This window comes from Salvelinus sp. IW2-2015, linkage group LG8 (genome assembly GCF_002910315.2).
Source record: "Salvelinus sp. IW2-2015 linkage group LG8, ASM291031v2, whole genome shotgun sequence".
NCBI classification, from domain to species: domain Eukaryota; kingdom Metazoa; phylum Chordata; class Actinopteri; order Salmoniformes; family Salmonidae; genus Salvelinus; species Salvelinus sp. IW2-2015.
The window spans coordinates 14904325-14916588 of record NC_036848.1 but is presented as its reverse complement, the minus strand read 5'-3'; the positions used below and the strand labels follow the sequence as shown (position 1 = coordinate 14916588).

The 12264-nt window shown below is 40.4% G+C and overlaps 1 protein-coding gene across 1 annotated transcript in view; it reads right to left on the bottom strand.

Annotated features, from left to right (window-relative positions):
* LOC111967504 (large neutral amino acids transporter small subunit 3-like) overlaps window positions 1-12264 on the bottom strand; it is a 33901-nt gene that overhangs the window by 11776 nt on the left and 9861 nt on the right. The window contains exons 4-5 of the mRNA XM_070444760.1: window positions 9244-9299; window positions 9053-9129 (exon numbers count right to left, since the gene is read on the bottom strand). Of these exons, the coding sequence (XP_070300861.1) occupies window positions 9053-9129; window positions 9244-9299 (133 nt within the window). The remainder of the gene's footprint in view (window positions 1-9052; window positions 9130-9243; window positions 9300-12264) is intronic.

Here is a 12264-nt window from a genome sequence, read left to right as displayed (position 1 = left end):
AGGCAAAAAAAACGTGGTGAACATGTGTCTTGGTAATCTGTTTCGCCTGCCTCGGAAATTTACCAAAGTAGCCTAAAGTTCGCCTCTTCCGCCAGGCCTTTATAGCCTATAAYAAGCAAAATAATATGTTYTGTGATAACTGCACTGTGATTTTAATTGTTTTTCAGTTTGGGATTTTTCTTAACATGAAGTATYCCAATTTCATTTAAAAATTCACACCCCTAGCAGGAAGCACTAAACCACGGCTGATAGTACTCTCTTTGTCTCTGTCTTACACCCCCTTCTGTAGGCCCAGGAGGGTTTCCTGACCATATAATCTAACCAGGAAATACTCTGGGCCCAAGTTAAGAGGCTGTAAGTGAGATCCTGTTTTCAAACCCCTCTCTCATCTGCCCTCTCTCTTTGTCAGGTCCACATCTGTCGGTCTGCCACCTGTCTGTCTGTTTGTCTCTCTCAAGACACAGCGGGGGGGGAAGGGCTTGGGAGGAATGTGGCGGTTGCCATAGGAGATCTTAAAACGGAACAGCTGAGTAGCAATCACCTGCCGGCTCAGTCTCAGGAAAGCCTCAGACCGCTTAAAATTGGCCAAGAGGTGTTCCTGACCAGAAACAACTCTAGGCCCTAGTTATAGTCTAGTGTTTTCCTGGTAAAGTCCTGGCCCTACTCTTATACATAGCATGAAATGCCAATTGTCCACCAGCCAATCCTAAACACAACCTTAACTCAATATAACCCCTTTAACTAGGGATGTTAATGGTTAACCGTTAATCGGTTAGCCACCGAAAATGCATTTGACATGTAATGATTCAGTGGTCTAATTAGCATTCATTTATTGGAATTAAAATTGCCGCATGTGTATTTTCATTATTTGTCAAGCATCTTACTTATCACATGCGCACAGCATACAGAGCCCAGTTGGGGGGGGGGGAAAGAAGCTGGTACTGGAGTGAAAAGTGCTTTTGTTAGCCCAGTTATTGCACAACAAATAAATTCTTAAATTGGAAATCGCAAGTTAAAAACTGTTTTGATGGCCACAACTAAAAATAGCTACTATTTGTATTTCTCAATCTCAACTCGTAACTAAAGCGTGACTCCCATTCCAGTGCATAGGCTATAGTCAACAGTAGGCAGGCTATAGTCAACAGTAGGCAGGCTATCAGCGCACCACCCACCACTTAGTAATGGGAGCTTGAGGCAGTGTAATTGTTTGAAACTTGAACGTTTCACTTTACTTTAAATAACGAGGCATGTCTTACCTTGCTTTAGAGTAGCCTAGCCAAAATCCAACCATAGAAACATGGAGGAAAATATTATTTTATAAAGACTTCCTCATGCCATTAACCATCATTTTCTACTGCTCTATTGGTTTTCATATCTTTCTTTCGTTGTCCAGAACCCAAAGACACAATCCTAGTCATATTAGCAAACCATCTTAGTTGTTGCTATTAGATTCTCTTTCTATGTCTCAGATATTAATCTCTGTCACATATAGAACCGCTTGGAAAAACAGAGACATCATAGAGAGGGGTCAGAAAGGGACAAATGGAGTGAATGTCAATGTCTAGCAAGATTGGTGTATATGTGTGACAATGAAAACACGCTCTGAGACAAAAGGGAGGGCGGGAGAGCGCCCTTGTGTGTTTTGGGTAGAGGTGGATGGGTGGAGCAGAGGAGGATGTGTGACAAGTCAGGGCTTACGATTGGTGGGAGGCACAAGTGGGACAATTTCCATACGGAAAAAGGCTAAACACCTGACTAAGATACGGACTAAACAACACCTGACCAACATACGGTAACACAGCCCTTCAGGAGGGTAATAATAGCACACTGGTTGCCCAAGACAAACACAGACAAGGTGCCCCATATCATATGACGTGCATACGCCACATCACACACACAAACAAATAGCTTCCAGACACAACACAACACTCTCTGTCTTCTCAGTTCTATGATGCTGACCACCACCATATTACTCAACTTCATTTGTGCTGCAAAAACACCTTGTTGGCACATCAAACAAACAGGCCAAACCCTATATTGTTTTTTCAGTGATATGGGTCAGACCTGGGTTCAAATACTATTTTAAATATCTCAATTACTTTCACATACATTCGAAGTATTCAGATATCTTTTATTTGAAAAGACAAGTAGTTGAATATTTCAATGCGTTTGAAAATACCCAAATACACTGACTCAAATAAACTCCCATGCATTTAACCTAGTTATTTGACTGCTTGGCTCAACATACAGGGCTGCTACGGGCCCGGGGAGGTTTTGTTAACCTTCCGGGTCAGTCAATTATCCGTCAGTTGCCCAGTTAGACCAGTGAATTTTTTTGTTTGTAATAATGCTATATAATTGATGGAAAAAAACTGAAAATTCCAGAAACAGTTAATTCGTATAATGATAAATAAATAAGAAACTACATGCTAATTGCACACTCCCTCAAAACTTTAGACAGCTGTGGTGTTGTGTGACAAAACTGCACAGTTTAGAGTGGCCTTTTATTGTCCCCAGCACAAGGTGCACTTGTGTAATGATCATGCTATTTAATCAGCTTGTTTAACCTGCACCTGTCCAGGTGGATAGATTATCTTGGCAAAGGAGAAATGCTCACTAACCGGGATGTAACCATTTTAGAGAAATAAGCTTTTTGTGCATATGGAACATTTCTGGGATCTTTTGTTTCAGCTAATTAAAAATACAGTTTACATGTTGAGCTTATATTTTTGTTCGGTTTTGTTACATTTCTGATATATTCCCTAGATAGAATTGTGATGAGGCATGTATCTCGGAGATTACGGACAGTTCCTTGGACTTCATGGTATAGGTTCTGCCCTGACATGCACTGTCAACTTTGGGCCCTTATATAGACAGGTGTGTTTCTTTCTAAATCATGTCCAAACAATTGAATTGGCCACATGTGGACTCTAATCAAGTTGTAGCGACATCTCAAGGATGAGCAGAGGAAATTAGATAGACCTGAGCTCAATTTGAAGTGTCATAGCAAAGGGGTGTGAATACTTATGTACATTTGCAAACATCTCTAAAAACATRTTTTCACTTTGTCATTATGGGGTATTGTGTGAGAAAAATATATATTTAATCCATTTTAAAATCAGGCTGTGACAACAAAATGTGAATACTTTCTGAAGGCACTGTATGTGGTTGTTCCACCTAGCTATCTTAAGATGAATGCACTAACTATAAGTCACTCTGGATAAGAGTGTCTGCTAAACGATTAAAATGTAAATGTAAGTCTTGGTTGAATCTTTGCGATGCGGAATTCAGGCATTATGCGCTATTTGAATGAAGTCTTTCCCAAATACCGTCCCAATTAAATGTTGACTGCAAAGTCCCCTACCTGGCAGAATTATATGATTGTTTGTATCGCAGGGCAATTGTTTTGCAAACTCTACCATTATATGTAGCCTACACTGTCTATTGTACAGCACATAAAAAACACAGCTAGCCAAACAGTGCAAAATTGAATTAAAAAGGGCAATTACACCCATAAAAAAAAAAAAAAAAATGGTTTCCGTTGAAAGGGATCTCTCTCGATGTGGTTTAAGCATTGTTGTAGACTTAAAATTAAAATAAAATCACAAAAATGGGATGTTCTATTTTAAAAGTGTGATTTTGAGTAAAACATGAAAGAAACAAGGAAAATAAGAAAAATACTAAAATGGGAAAATAGAATTTAGCTAAAGATAAAACTGATTTTATAGAGCCCTACAACCAGGGCTCTAATTAAGTGATAATGCCGGAGAAGCCAGTGTTTGGATGAGATATTTCTACTGGACATAGGCTTTGAGGGCATTATCACTTTAATACAACGGGCTACCAGCATATTTAAATAATGATTGACATTTATTAAAAACTTTATTTTGATGAATTTATTCATACCATTTCATCCTTCACCAAGATATAGCCCTGACACAAATCTTGGGTTGCTACCCAAGCCGGGTGGTCATTCGTTCTATCGGTTCGGTTGCCAGAGACGCAACCCAGTCGTTCAATCTTTTTGTTCTGCTTCTATGGATGCGAGTTGTTGGTTCTAAATGTTCCATTGCCATACTGGCTGGTAACGTTCTTATCCCTTGCTTGCTAGCTAGCCAACTACGGCTAACTTACTGTTACGTCAGCGCAGCCAGAATAACAGCAAAGTAGCTGCATTCGCATAAGCTGTTTTCTAGTGACATTTATTTGGATACATCCAGGACAATGAGCTAATGAGGCGTGATTTCGCCTGGCATAGAAAATGTGCTCTCTCTCGTCAGGACACTGTTATTCAGAGAAGCTAGCCAACAACACAACTAACACAATCACATCAAATTGAAGCTGGAAAGACTGCAAACTAGCTGCACTTCGTTTCGTTTGACCTTTTTTCAATTGACATTACTTTGTATATATCCATACAAATTATGCCAGCTGTTTCATGATTTCGAACTGACTGAGACACGCTGCCTGTCGGTCTCATCCCGACACGTTCATTACTATGGGAGAGCTGGAGATCGAATTTGAATATTGAAACAATGTTGCAAATGTCAGAGAGACAGACAGACAGCAAGGTTTATACAAATCTCCACTGTTGAAAACTAAATGTCTAGATGCTTTTTATAGTGGAGATCAAATGTATAAAGTGCATGGCTAGGCTGATGAGACAGTGGATTGAGCAGTCAGATGGAACAGAGTAAATAGGCATTTTAATGTCATAGATTTAGCCGGTGGTAACTTGTGGAATAGACACCGGCTGGAATATGGTTTTAACCAATCAGCATTCAGGATTACACCCAACAGTTGTATAAATTAAAATGTTCTATTGGTAGCACTGATGCTAACTTTTACCAAAAAGTGTAGGAGCACCAGCTAGATTTTTTATTGATTTAGATGTAGCCTACATTGGGCCTATATGAATCCTACTTCTGCTGCACATCTGAAGAAGATACCCTTTTTCCTTTCTCTGCCACCAAATGTTTGCATGAAGGTCGGGTTATCAGGTTGTTAGTGCTAGAGGTCGACCGATTATGATTTTTCAACGCCGATACCGATTATTGGAGTACCAAAAAATGCCGATACCGATTAATGGGCCGGTTTTTAAAATGTATTTGTAATAATGACAATTACAACAATACTGAATGAACACTTATTTTAACTTAATATAATACATCAATAAAATCAATTTATCCTCAAATAAATAATGAAACATGTTCAATTTGGTTTAAATAATGCAAAAACAAAGTGTTGGAGAAGAAAGTAAAAGTGCAATATGTGCCATGTAAGAAAGCTAACGTTTAAGTTCCTTGCGCAGAACATGAGAACATATGAAAGCTGGTGGTTGCTTTTAACATGAGTCTTCAATATTCCCAGGTAAGAAGTTTTAGGTTGTAGTTATTATAGGACTATCTCTCTCTCTATACGATTTGTATTTCATATACCTTTGACTATTGGATGTTCTTATAGGCACTTTAGTATTGCCAGTGTAACAGTATAGCTTCCATCCCTCTCCTCGCCGCTACCTGGGCTCGAACCAGGAACATTTCGACAACAGCCACCCTTGAAGCAGCGTTACCCATGCAGAGCAAGGGGAATAACTACTCCAAGTCTCAGAGCGAGTGACGTTTGAAACGCTATTAGCGCGCACCCCGCTAACTAGCTAGCCATTTCACATCGGTTACACCAGCCTAATCTCGGGAGTTGATAGGCTTGAAGTCATAAACAGCGCAATACTTGAAGCATTGCAAAGAGCTGCTGGCAAAACGCACGAAAGTGCTGTTTGAATGAATGCTTACGAGCCTGCTGGTGCATACCATCGCTCAGTCAGATTGCTCTATCAAATCATAGACTTAATTATAACATAATAACACACAGAAATACAAGCCTTAGGTCATTAACTTCTTGCAACTATAGGGGGTGCTGTTCCGCATTAGCATATTTGTGTCTCCAAATTAAACTGCCTCGTGCTAAATTCTTGATCGTACAATATGCATATTATTGTTATTATTGGATAGAAAACACCTTCTAGTTTACATAAAGTTGGAATTTTGTTCTTGAGTGGTACAGAACAATTCTACAGCACTTTTCATGACAGGGTTCAGATTTCAGAAATTTTTACCCTGATCTGGGGTCTGTTTTTAAGGCGACAGTGAATGCTATGAAGAAACCGACACTGCCTACGTCTTCCTCTGGGTGTCTGTACGTCATCACGTTTTGAATGAAATCGATGGGACATTCACAGCCATATAAAACCACAACAAATGTTTAGGGACGCCCTTTCTCGTCGTGCGCCTGAAGCGTGAAGGCCATCGGACTTGCCTCGTTCCAAATCGTTTTCTAACCAGCATATTTCCTCGGTCATGTTTTCAGTCGTTATAGTGTTAAAAACATCATAATGTAGTTAATTTGAACCGTTTTATAGCAATTTATATCCGTTTAGTGCGATTTTGAGTAATTTCTTTGTTGTGCACTCTGAAAGTTTGGACACGTTTTGGGTGTCGGTCGTTGGTGGTGGACATTTCGAAGGACAGAGGACATCTATCGACCAAAAGACGTTTTATAATAAGGATACATTGCCCAAGAATCTGATGGAAGAACAGCTCAAAAGTAAGCAATATTTAATATGATAAATCGTGTTTCTGTCGAAATATTTTAAACGCATATTTCGCCATTTTGTTTGGTATAGCTTCACTTGGCGAACCCTGTATTGAAAAGTAAGGATAATTTTAAAAATGTAAATCAGCGGTTGCTTAAGAACTAATTTGTCTTTCGATTGCTGTCAACCCTGTATTTTTTAGTCAAGTATATGATTAGCTTTCAATTAAACTAGATCACTCTGATAGATGACGTCAGACATATTGGCTTGATTTCCTAGTATTTTTATTGTGTAACACGGTTTTTGTATGCTAAATATGCACCTTTTCGAACAACTGTATATGTTATTGTAAAATGATGTTACAGGAGTGTCATCGGAAGAATTCTGAGAAGGTTAGTGAAAAAATTAATATATTTTGGCGGTGATTACGTTATAGCGCTCCTTTGGCTGGAATCGATGCTCTGGTAACGTTTGCACATGTGGTATGCTAACTTATCGATTTATTGTGTTTTCGCTGAAAAACGCTTAGAAAATCTGAAATATGGTCTGAAATCACAAGAACTGGGTCTTTTCATTGCTATGCTTGTCTATTTTTATGAAATGTTTTATGATGAGTAAATTGGTCATACACGTTGCTCTATCTAGTAATTCTAGTCGATTTGTGATGGGTGGTGCAATTGTAAACTGTGATTTCTACCTGAAATATGACTCTACTATCTACCAGTTGTTTCAGACTGTCATCTGAAGAGGTTTTTTCTTGTTAGTGGATATCAATATCTTAGTTGAGCCGAATTGGTGATAGCACCTGAAGGAGTAAGAAACTGATGGAGTTAGAATAGTGGTGTATTTTTGCTAACGTGTTTAGCTAATAGATTTACATTTTTGTCTTCCCTGTAAACATTTTAAATCTGAAATGGTGGCTTTATTCACAAGATCTGTATCTTTCATCTGGTGTCTTGGACTTGTGAATTTAATGATATTTAGATGCTACTATCTACTTGTGAGCTATGCTAGCTATGCTAATCAGTGTGTGGGGGGATGGGGTGCTCCCGGACCCGGGGTAGAGGCTCGTTAGAGGTTAATTATATGGTCGAATCGGAACTATCATCTCAAAAACAAAACGTTTATTCTTTCAGTGAAATACGGAACCGTTCCGTATTTTATCTAATGGGTGGCATCCATAAGTCTAAATATTCCTGTTACATTGCACAACCTCCAATGTTATGTCATAATTACGTAAAATTCTGGCAAATTAGTTCGCAATGAGCCAGGCGGCCCAAACTGTTGCATATACCCTGACTCTGCGTGCAATGAACGCAAGAGAAGTGACACAATTTCACCTGGTTAATATTAGAGGTCGACCAATTAAATCGGAATTAGGGCCGATTACAGGTTTTCATAACAATCGGAAATCGGTATTTTTGGACACCGATTTGGCAGATTTTTAAAATATTTAATTTTTTACACCTTTATTTAATCTTTATTTAACTAGGCAAGTCAGTTAAAGAACATATTCTTATTTTCAATGACGGCCTAGGAACGGTGGGTTAACTGCCTCGTTCAGGGGCAGAACGACAGATTTTTACCTTGTCAGCTCGGGGGATTCAATCTTGCAACCTTACAGTTAGTTAACGAGTCCACCGTTCCTAGGTCGTCATTGAAAATAAGAATGTGTTCTTAACTGACTTGCCAAGTTAAATAAAAGATGTAAAAATAATAATAATAATAATTTTWAAAAAAAATCGGCGTCTAAAATTACCGATTTCCGATTGTTATGAAAACTTGAAATCGGCCCTAATTAATAGGCCATTCCGATTAATCGGTCGACCTCTAGTTAGTGCAATATGGGCAAAACATCTAACATCTAATAGAATGATTATTCTATGGTTGGTGTTCTTTGGCATAACCACAGAATATCCAGGTAGGTGTTATGACAGAGTAAGAACCAAAGTGCTGGTCAGTGTTTCTCAGAGGACCCTAATAGCATTTGAATAGATGCATAAATGTTACATTTAGACTAAGAATTTAGAATAGGCTATATGATTCAGAACACGCCATTGCACAAACATGCTGATATACACCACCACAGGTAGCAACCTATGTTAGAGCTAACGTTTGCTTTGCCCTAGCTAAAGGGCAGCTAGCTAGTAAGCGATTAGCATTAGGCACATGCTAGCTTCCGTAGACTAACTCGCATTTTGCAAAAGAGCAAGATACACAAACTAATATTATAATAGAAAAAAATATGTGGATTCATATTTAGAAGCAATGTGGAAAGCAGTTTCGTTGCTGTTTTGAAAGAATCTGTTGAGTGCATTCTGAGAGAAACAGGCACAGCGTGGAGGAACTGTCTGTATGTTAAGTGACAGGGGGCGGGGTTTAAGCCTGTCTTGTTTGAACAGTGTAGAGAACAGTGTCGCAGTGAAATATTGTTCCTTTCTGTGTGTGTGTGTGTCTCACCGTGAGGGAGGTGAAGGTCAAGCAAATGCCACCGAATCCGTTGAAGGAGAGGGCCAGAAAGATGAGAGCAGAGAGCCCTGATAAGAGAGAGCAGCAAAAAGCATTGTTTAAAAATAACTAGGTGTGTCGTCTACAGGTATCAGCAAGTGACTGTGTATTTTGTGTTGTTGGGGATAATGTCTGTCACTTACGTTGAGGATCGTACGCTGATATTGACATTATGGCACAGGAGAGACCAAAACAAAAACTGCAGAAAAAGAAAGTTTAATTTTTAGATGGATATCTAAAATATGGAATACATAATTGTACATTTATTAACAAATAATGGTCTATTTCAAGCCAAGGAGAGAGATTAGGTTTATTAGTCAAATCTCTCTATTTGCTCTCCATCTCCTACTTTGTCCCCCGGAAGAGATTCCAACGAGGCCGGTGTCCTCCTACACCCACTATCAGTCATTACAGAGTTCACACACACCTCTTTCGTCTGTCACACACACAGTCAAAGACAAACACACAGAATGAATAAGGCCCTATTCCCACTACGAGAGATGAAGGAGAGTCTGAGGAACGGAGTGGCAAAAGAGATTTCTACCTTTCAATTCACATCACATCCTTGCCTTACCTTTCATTGTGGTTGGCAACGCAAAATTCTCGCTCCTCAGCTCAAACTGCCCGTAAATATTTCAGAAGCCACTATTTAACGATCCGAGCAACTTTTCTTCTGAAACATATTACAATATTGAATAATGCAACCAAACCATATTGCTCTCGTGAATAATGCAACAATCCACAAGCATTTGCAGACAATTAAAAGGGTTTATTTTCTTGTAAATACACATTAAATTAGCTGACAATACACAGCTAACTCCTGCGAACTAGCGAACAAACTACATGCTTCATGATCAAGTAACGTTGGCATATCAATATTGAATGTTTACCCCCTATTCAAATATAAAAGTATGTAACGTTATCATACAGTGTCATTCATATTATAATATAGTCTACACAGCTAGGTAACGTTAGCTAGCATACAAAATAATTCCTGCATCCTCACAAACATGCTGGCTGTAGCTGAATGCTGACGTTTCCCTGAAGAGTTTGATAATTCCCTAGGGAGTTGCTTCTCTCGCCTGGATCTCAGCCAAGCAAAAAACTTCAACTAACATGAGATTTAAAACTAGGGCAATCATTTCAGAATGTAACAGGCTGGCCTCCCGGGTGGCGCAGTGGTCTAGGGCACTGCATCGCAGTGCTAGCTGCGCCACCAGAGTCTCTGGGTTCGCGCCCAGGCTCTGTCGCAGCCGGCCGCGACCAGGAGGTCCGTGGGGCGACGCACAATTGGCATAGCGTCGTCCGGGTTAGGCCGGTAGGGATATCCTTGTCTCATCRCGCTCCAGCGACTCCTGTGGCGGGCCGGGCACAGTGCGCGCTAACCGAGGGGGCCAGGTGCACGGTGTTTCCTCCGACACATTGGTGCGGCTGGCTTCCGGGTTGGAGGCGCGCTGTGTTAAGAAGCAGTGCGGCTTGGTTGGGTTGTGCTTCGGAGGACGCATGGCTTTCGACCCGTACGGGAGTTGTAGCGATGAGACAAGATAGTAATTACTAGCGATTGGATACCACGAAAATTGGGGAGAAAAGGGGAGAAAAAGTATTTATTTTTTTTWWAAATTGGGGGGAGAAAAATGTAACAGGCTGTTACTACAATTTCCGGAAAAACTCTGTGGGAAAGGTTCTACATGGAACCCAATACGGTTCTATCTGGAACCAAAAAGGGTTCTCCTATGGGTACAGCCGAGTATCCTTTTTAGATTTCTTTTTTTCTAAGAGTGTAGAGGGAGACAACTCGCGGGCGAGTGTGGTGCACTATTTCCAGAGACAGCGGTCGAGGCATGACAGGTTCGCAAGTTTACATTGGTATTGTAAGGACCGACGCTGGAGACGAAAAGCAAGTACAGGGAGTGAACATTTAATGGAAAACAAACATCAAACAAAACAAGAAAAGCGTCTGGATGGGGGGAACAAAACGACATTCCGACAATAATGCTGACACGGGTAACAACACTGAGGAACAGACAGATAGAGGGGCAATCAACAACGTGAAGTAGTCCAGCTGAGTCCAATGAGCGCTGAGGCGCGTAATGATGGTGACAGGTGGGTGTAATGAAGGGCAGCCTGGCGCTTGAGGGGAGCGGGGGCAGGCGTGACAGGTACATGTGTATTTCTGAGAAAAGTCTAGTAAGTGTGAAGACCCTTTAACATTGCAACTCTGTGGACTTCACTTTCATGGCTTTGCAAAGTTTTGATTGCCCATTGAACAAACTTGACGAACTCAGAGTGAGGATCTTTCCAGAGGGACATCAGATCCGCTAACATACTGTTTTTCTGAGATTTGGCTTTCCTCTGGCATCTAGACGGATTATATACAACCAGCGGGTTTTACAGTTTTTCGAGCAGATAGGAAGCGGGCTCTCTCTGGCAAGAGCAAGGTTGGTGGGCTCTGCTTTATGACCAATAACACATGGTGCGACGGGGGAAACGTACAGGACCTTGCTAGTTTCTGCTTCCGCGACTTGGAATACTTGATTGTAAAATGTTGTCCCTTTTACCTGCCGAGAGAGTTCACCGGGATTGTCGCCATGGCTGTGTACATCCCGCAGCAAACTGACACAAAAAAGGCTTTCAAAGATCTTCATTGGACCCTGAACAAAATGGAAACCGCATTCCCGAAGGCAGCGTTCATTGTGGTGGGGGACTTTAACCTCTCTGGGATAGGCGGGACGCTTGCGTCCCACTTGGCCAATAGCCAGGGAAAATGTAGAGCGCCAAATTAAAAAAAAWATATATATATAAAATCAAACTTTCATTAAATCACACATGTAAGATACCAAATTAAAGCTACACTCGTTGTGAATCCAGCCAACATGTCAGATTTCAAAAAGGCTTTTCGGCGAAAGCATAAGATGCTATTATCTGATGATAGCACAACAGTAAACAAAGAGAGTGTAGCATATTCCAACCCTGCAGGCGCAACACAAAACGCAGAAATAAAATATAAATCATGCCTTACCTTTGACGAGCTTCTTTTGTTGGCACTCCAATATGTCCCATAAACATCACAAATGGTCCTTTTGTTCGATTAATTCCGTCCATATATATCCAAATTGTCCATTTATTTGGCGCGTTTGATCCAGAAAAAAACAGCTTCCAATTTG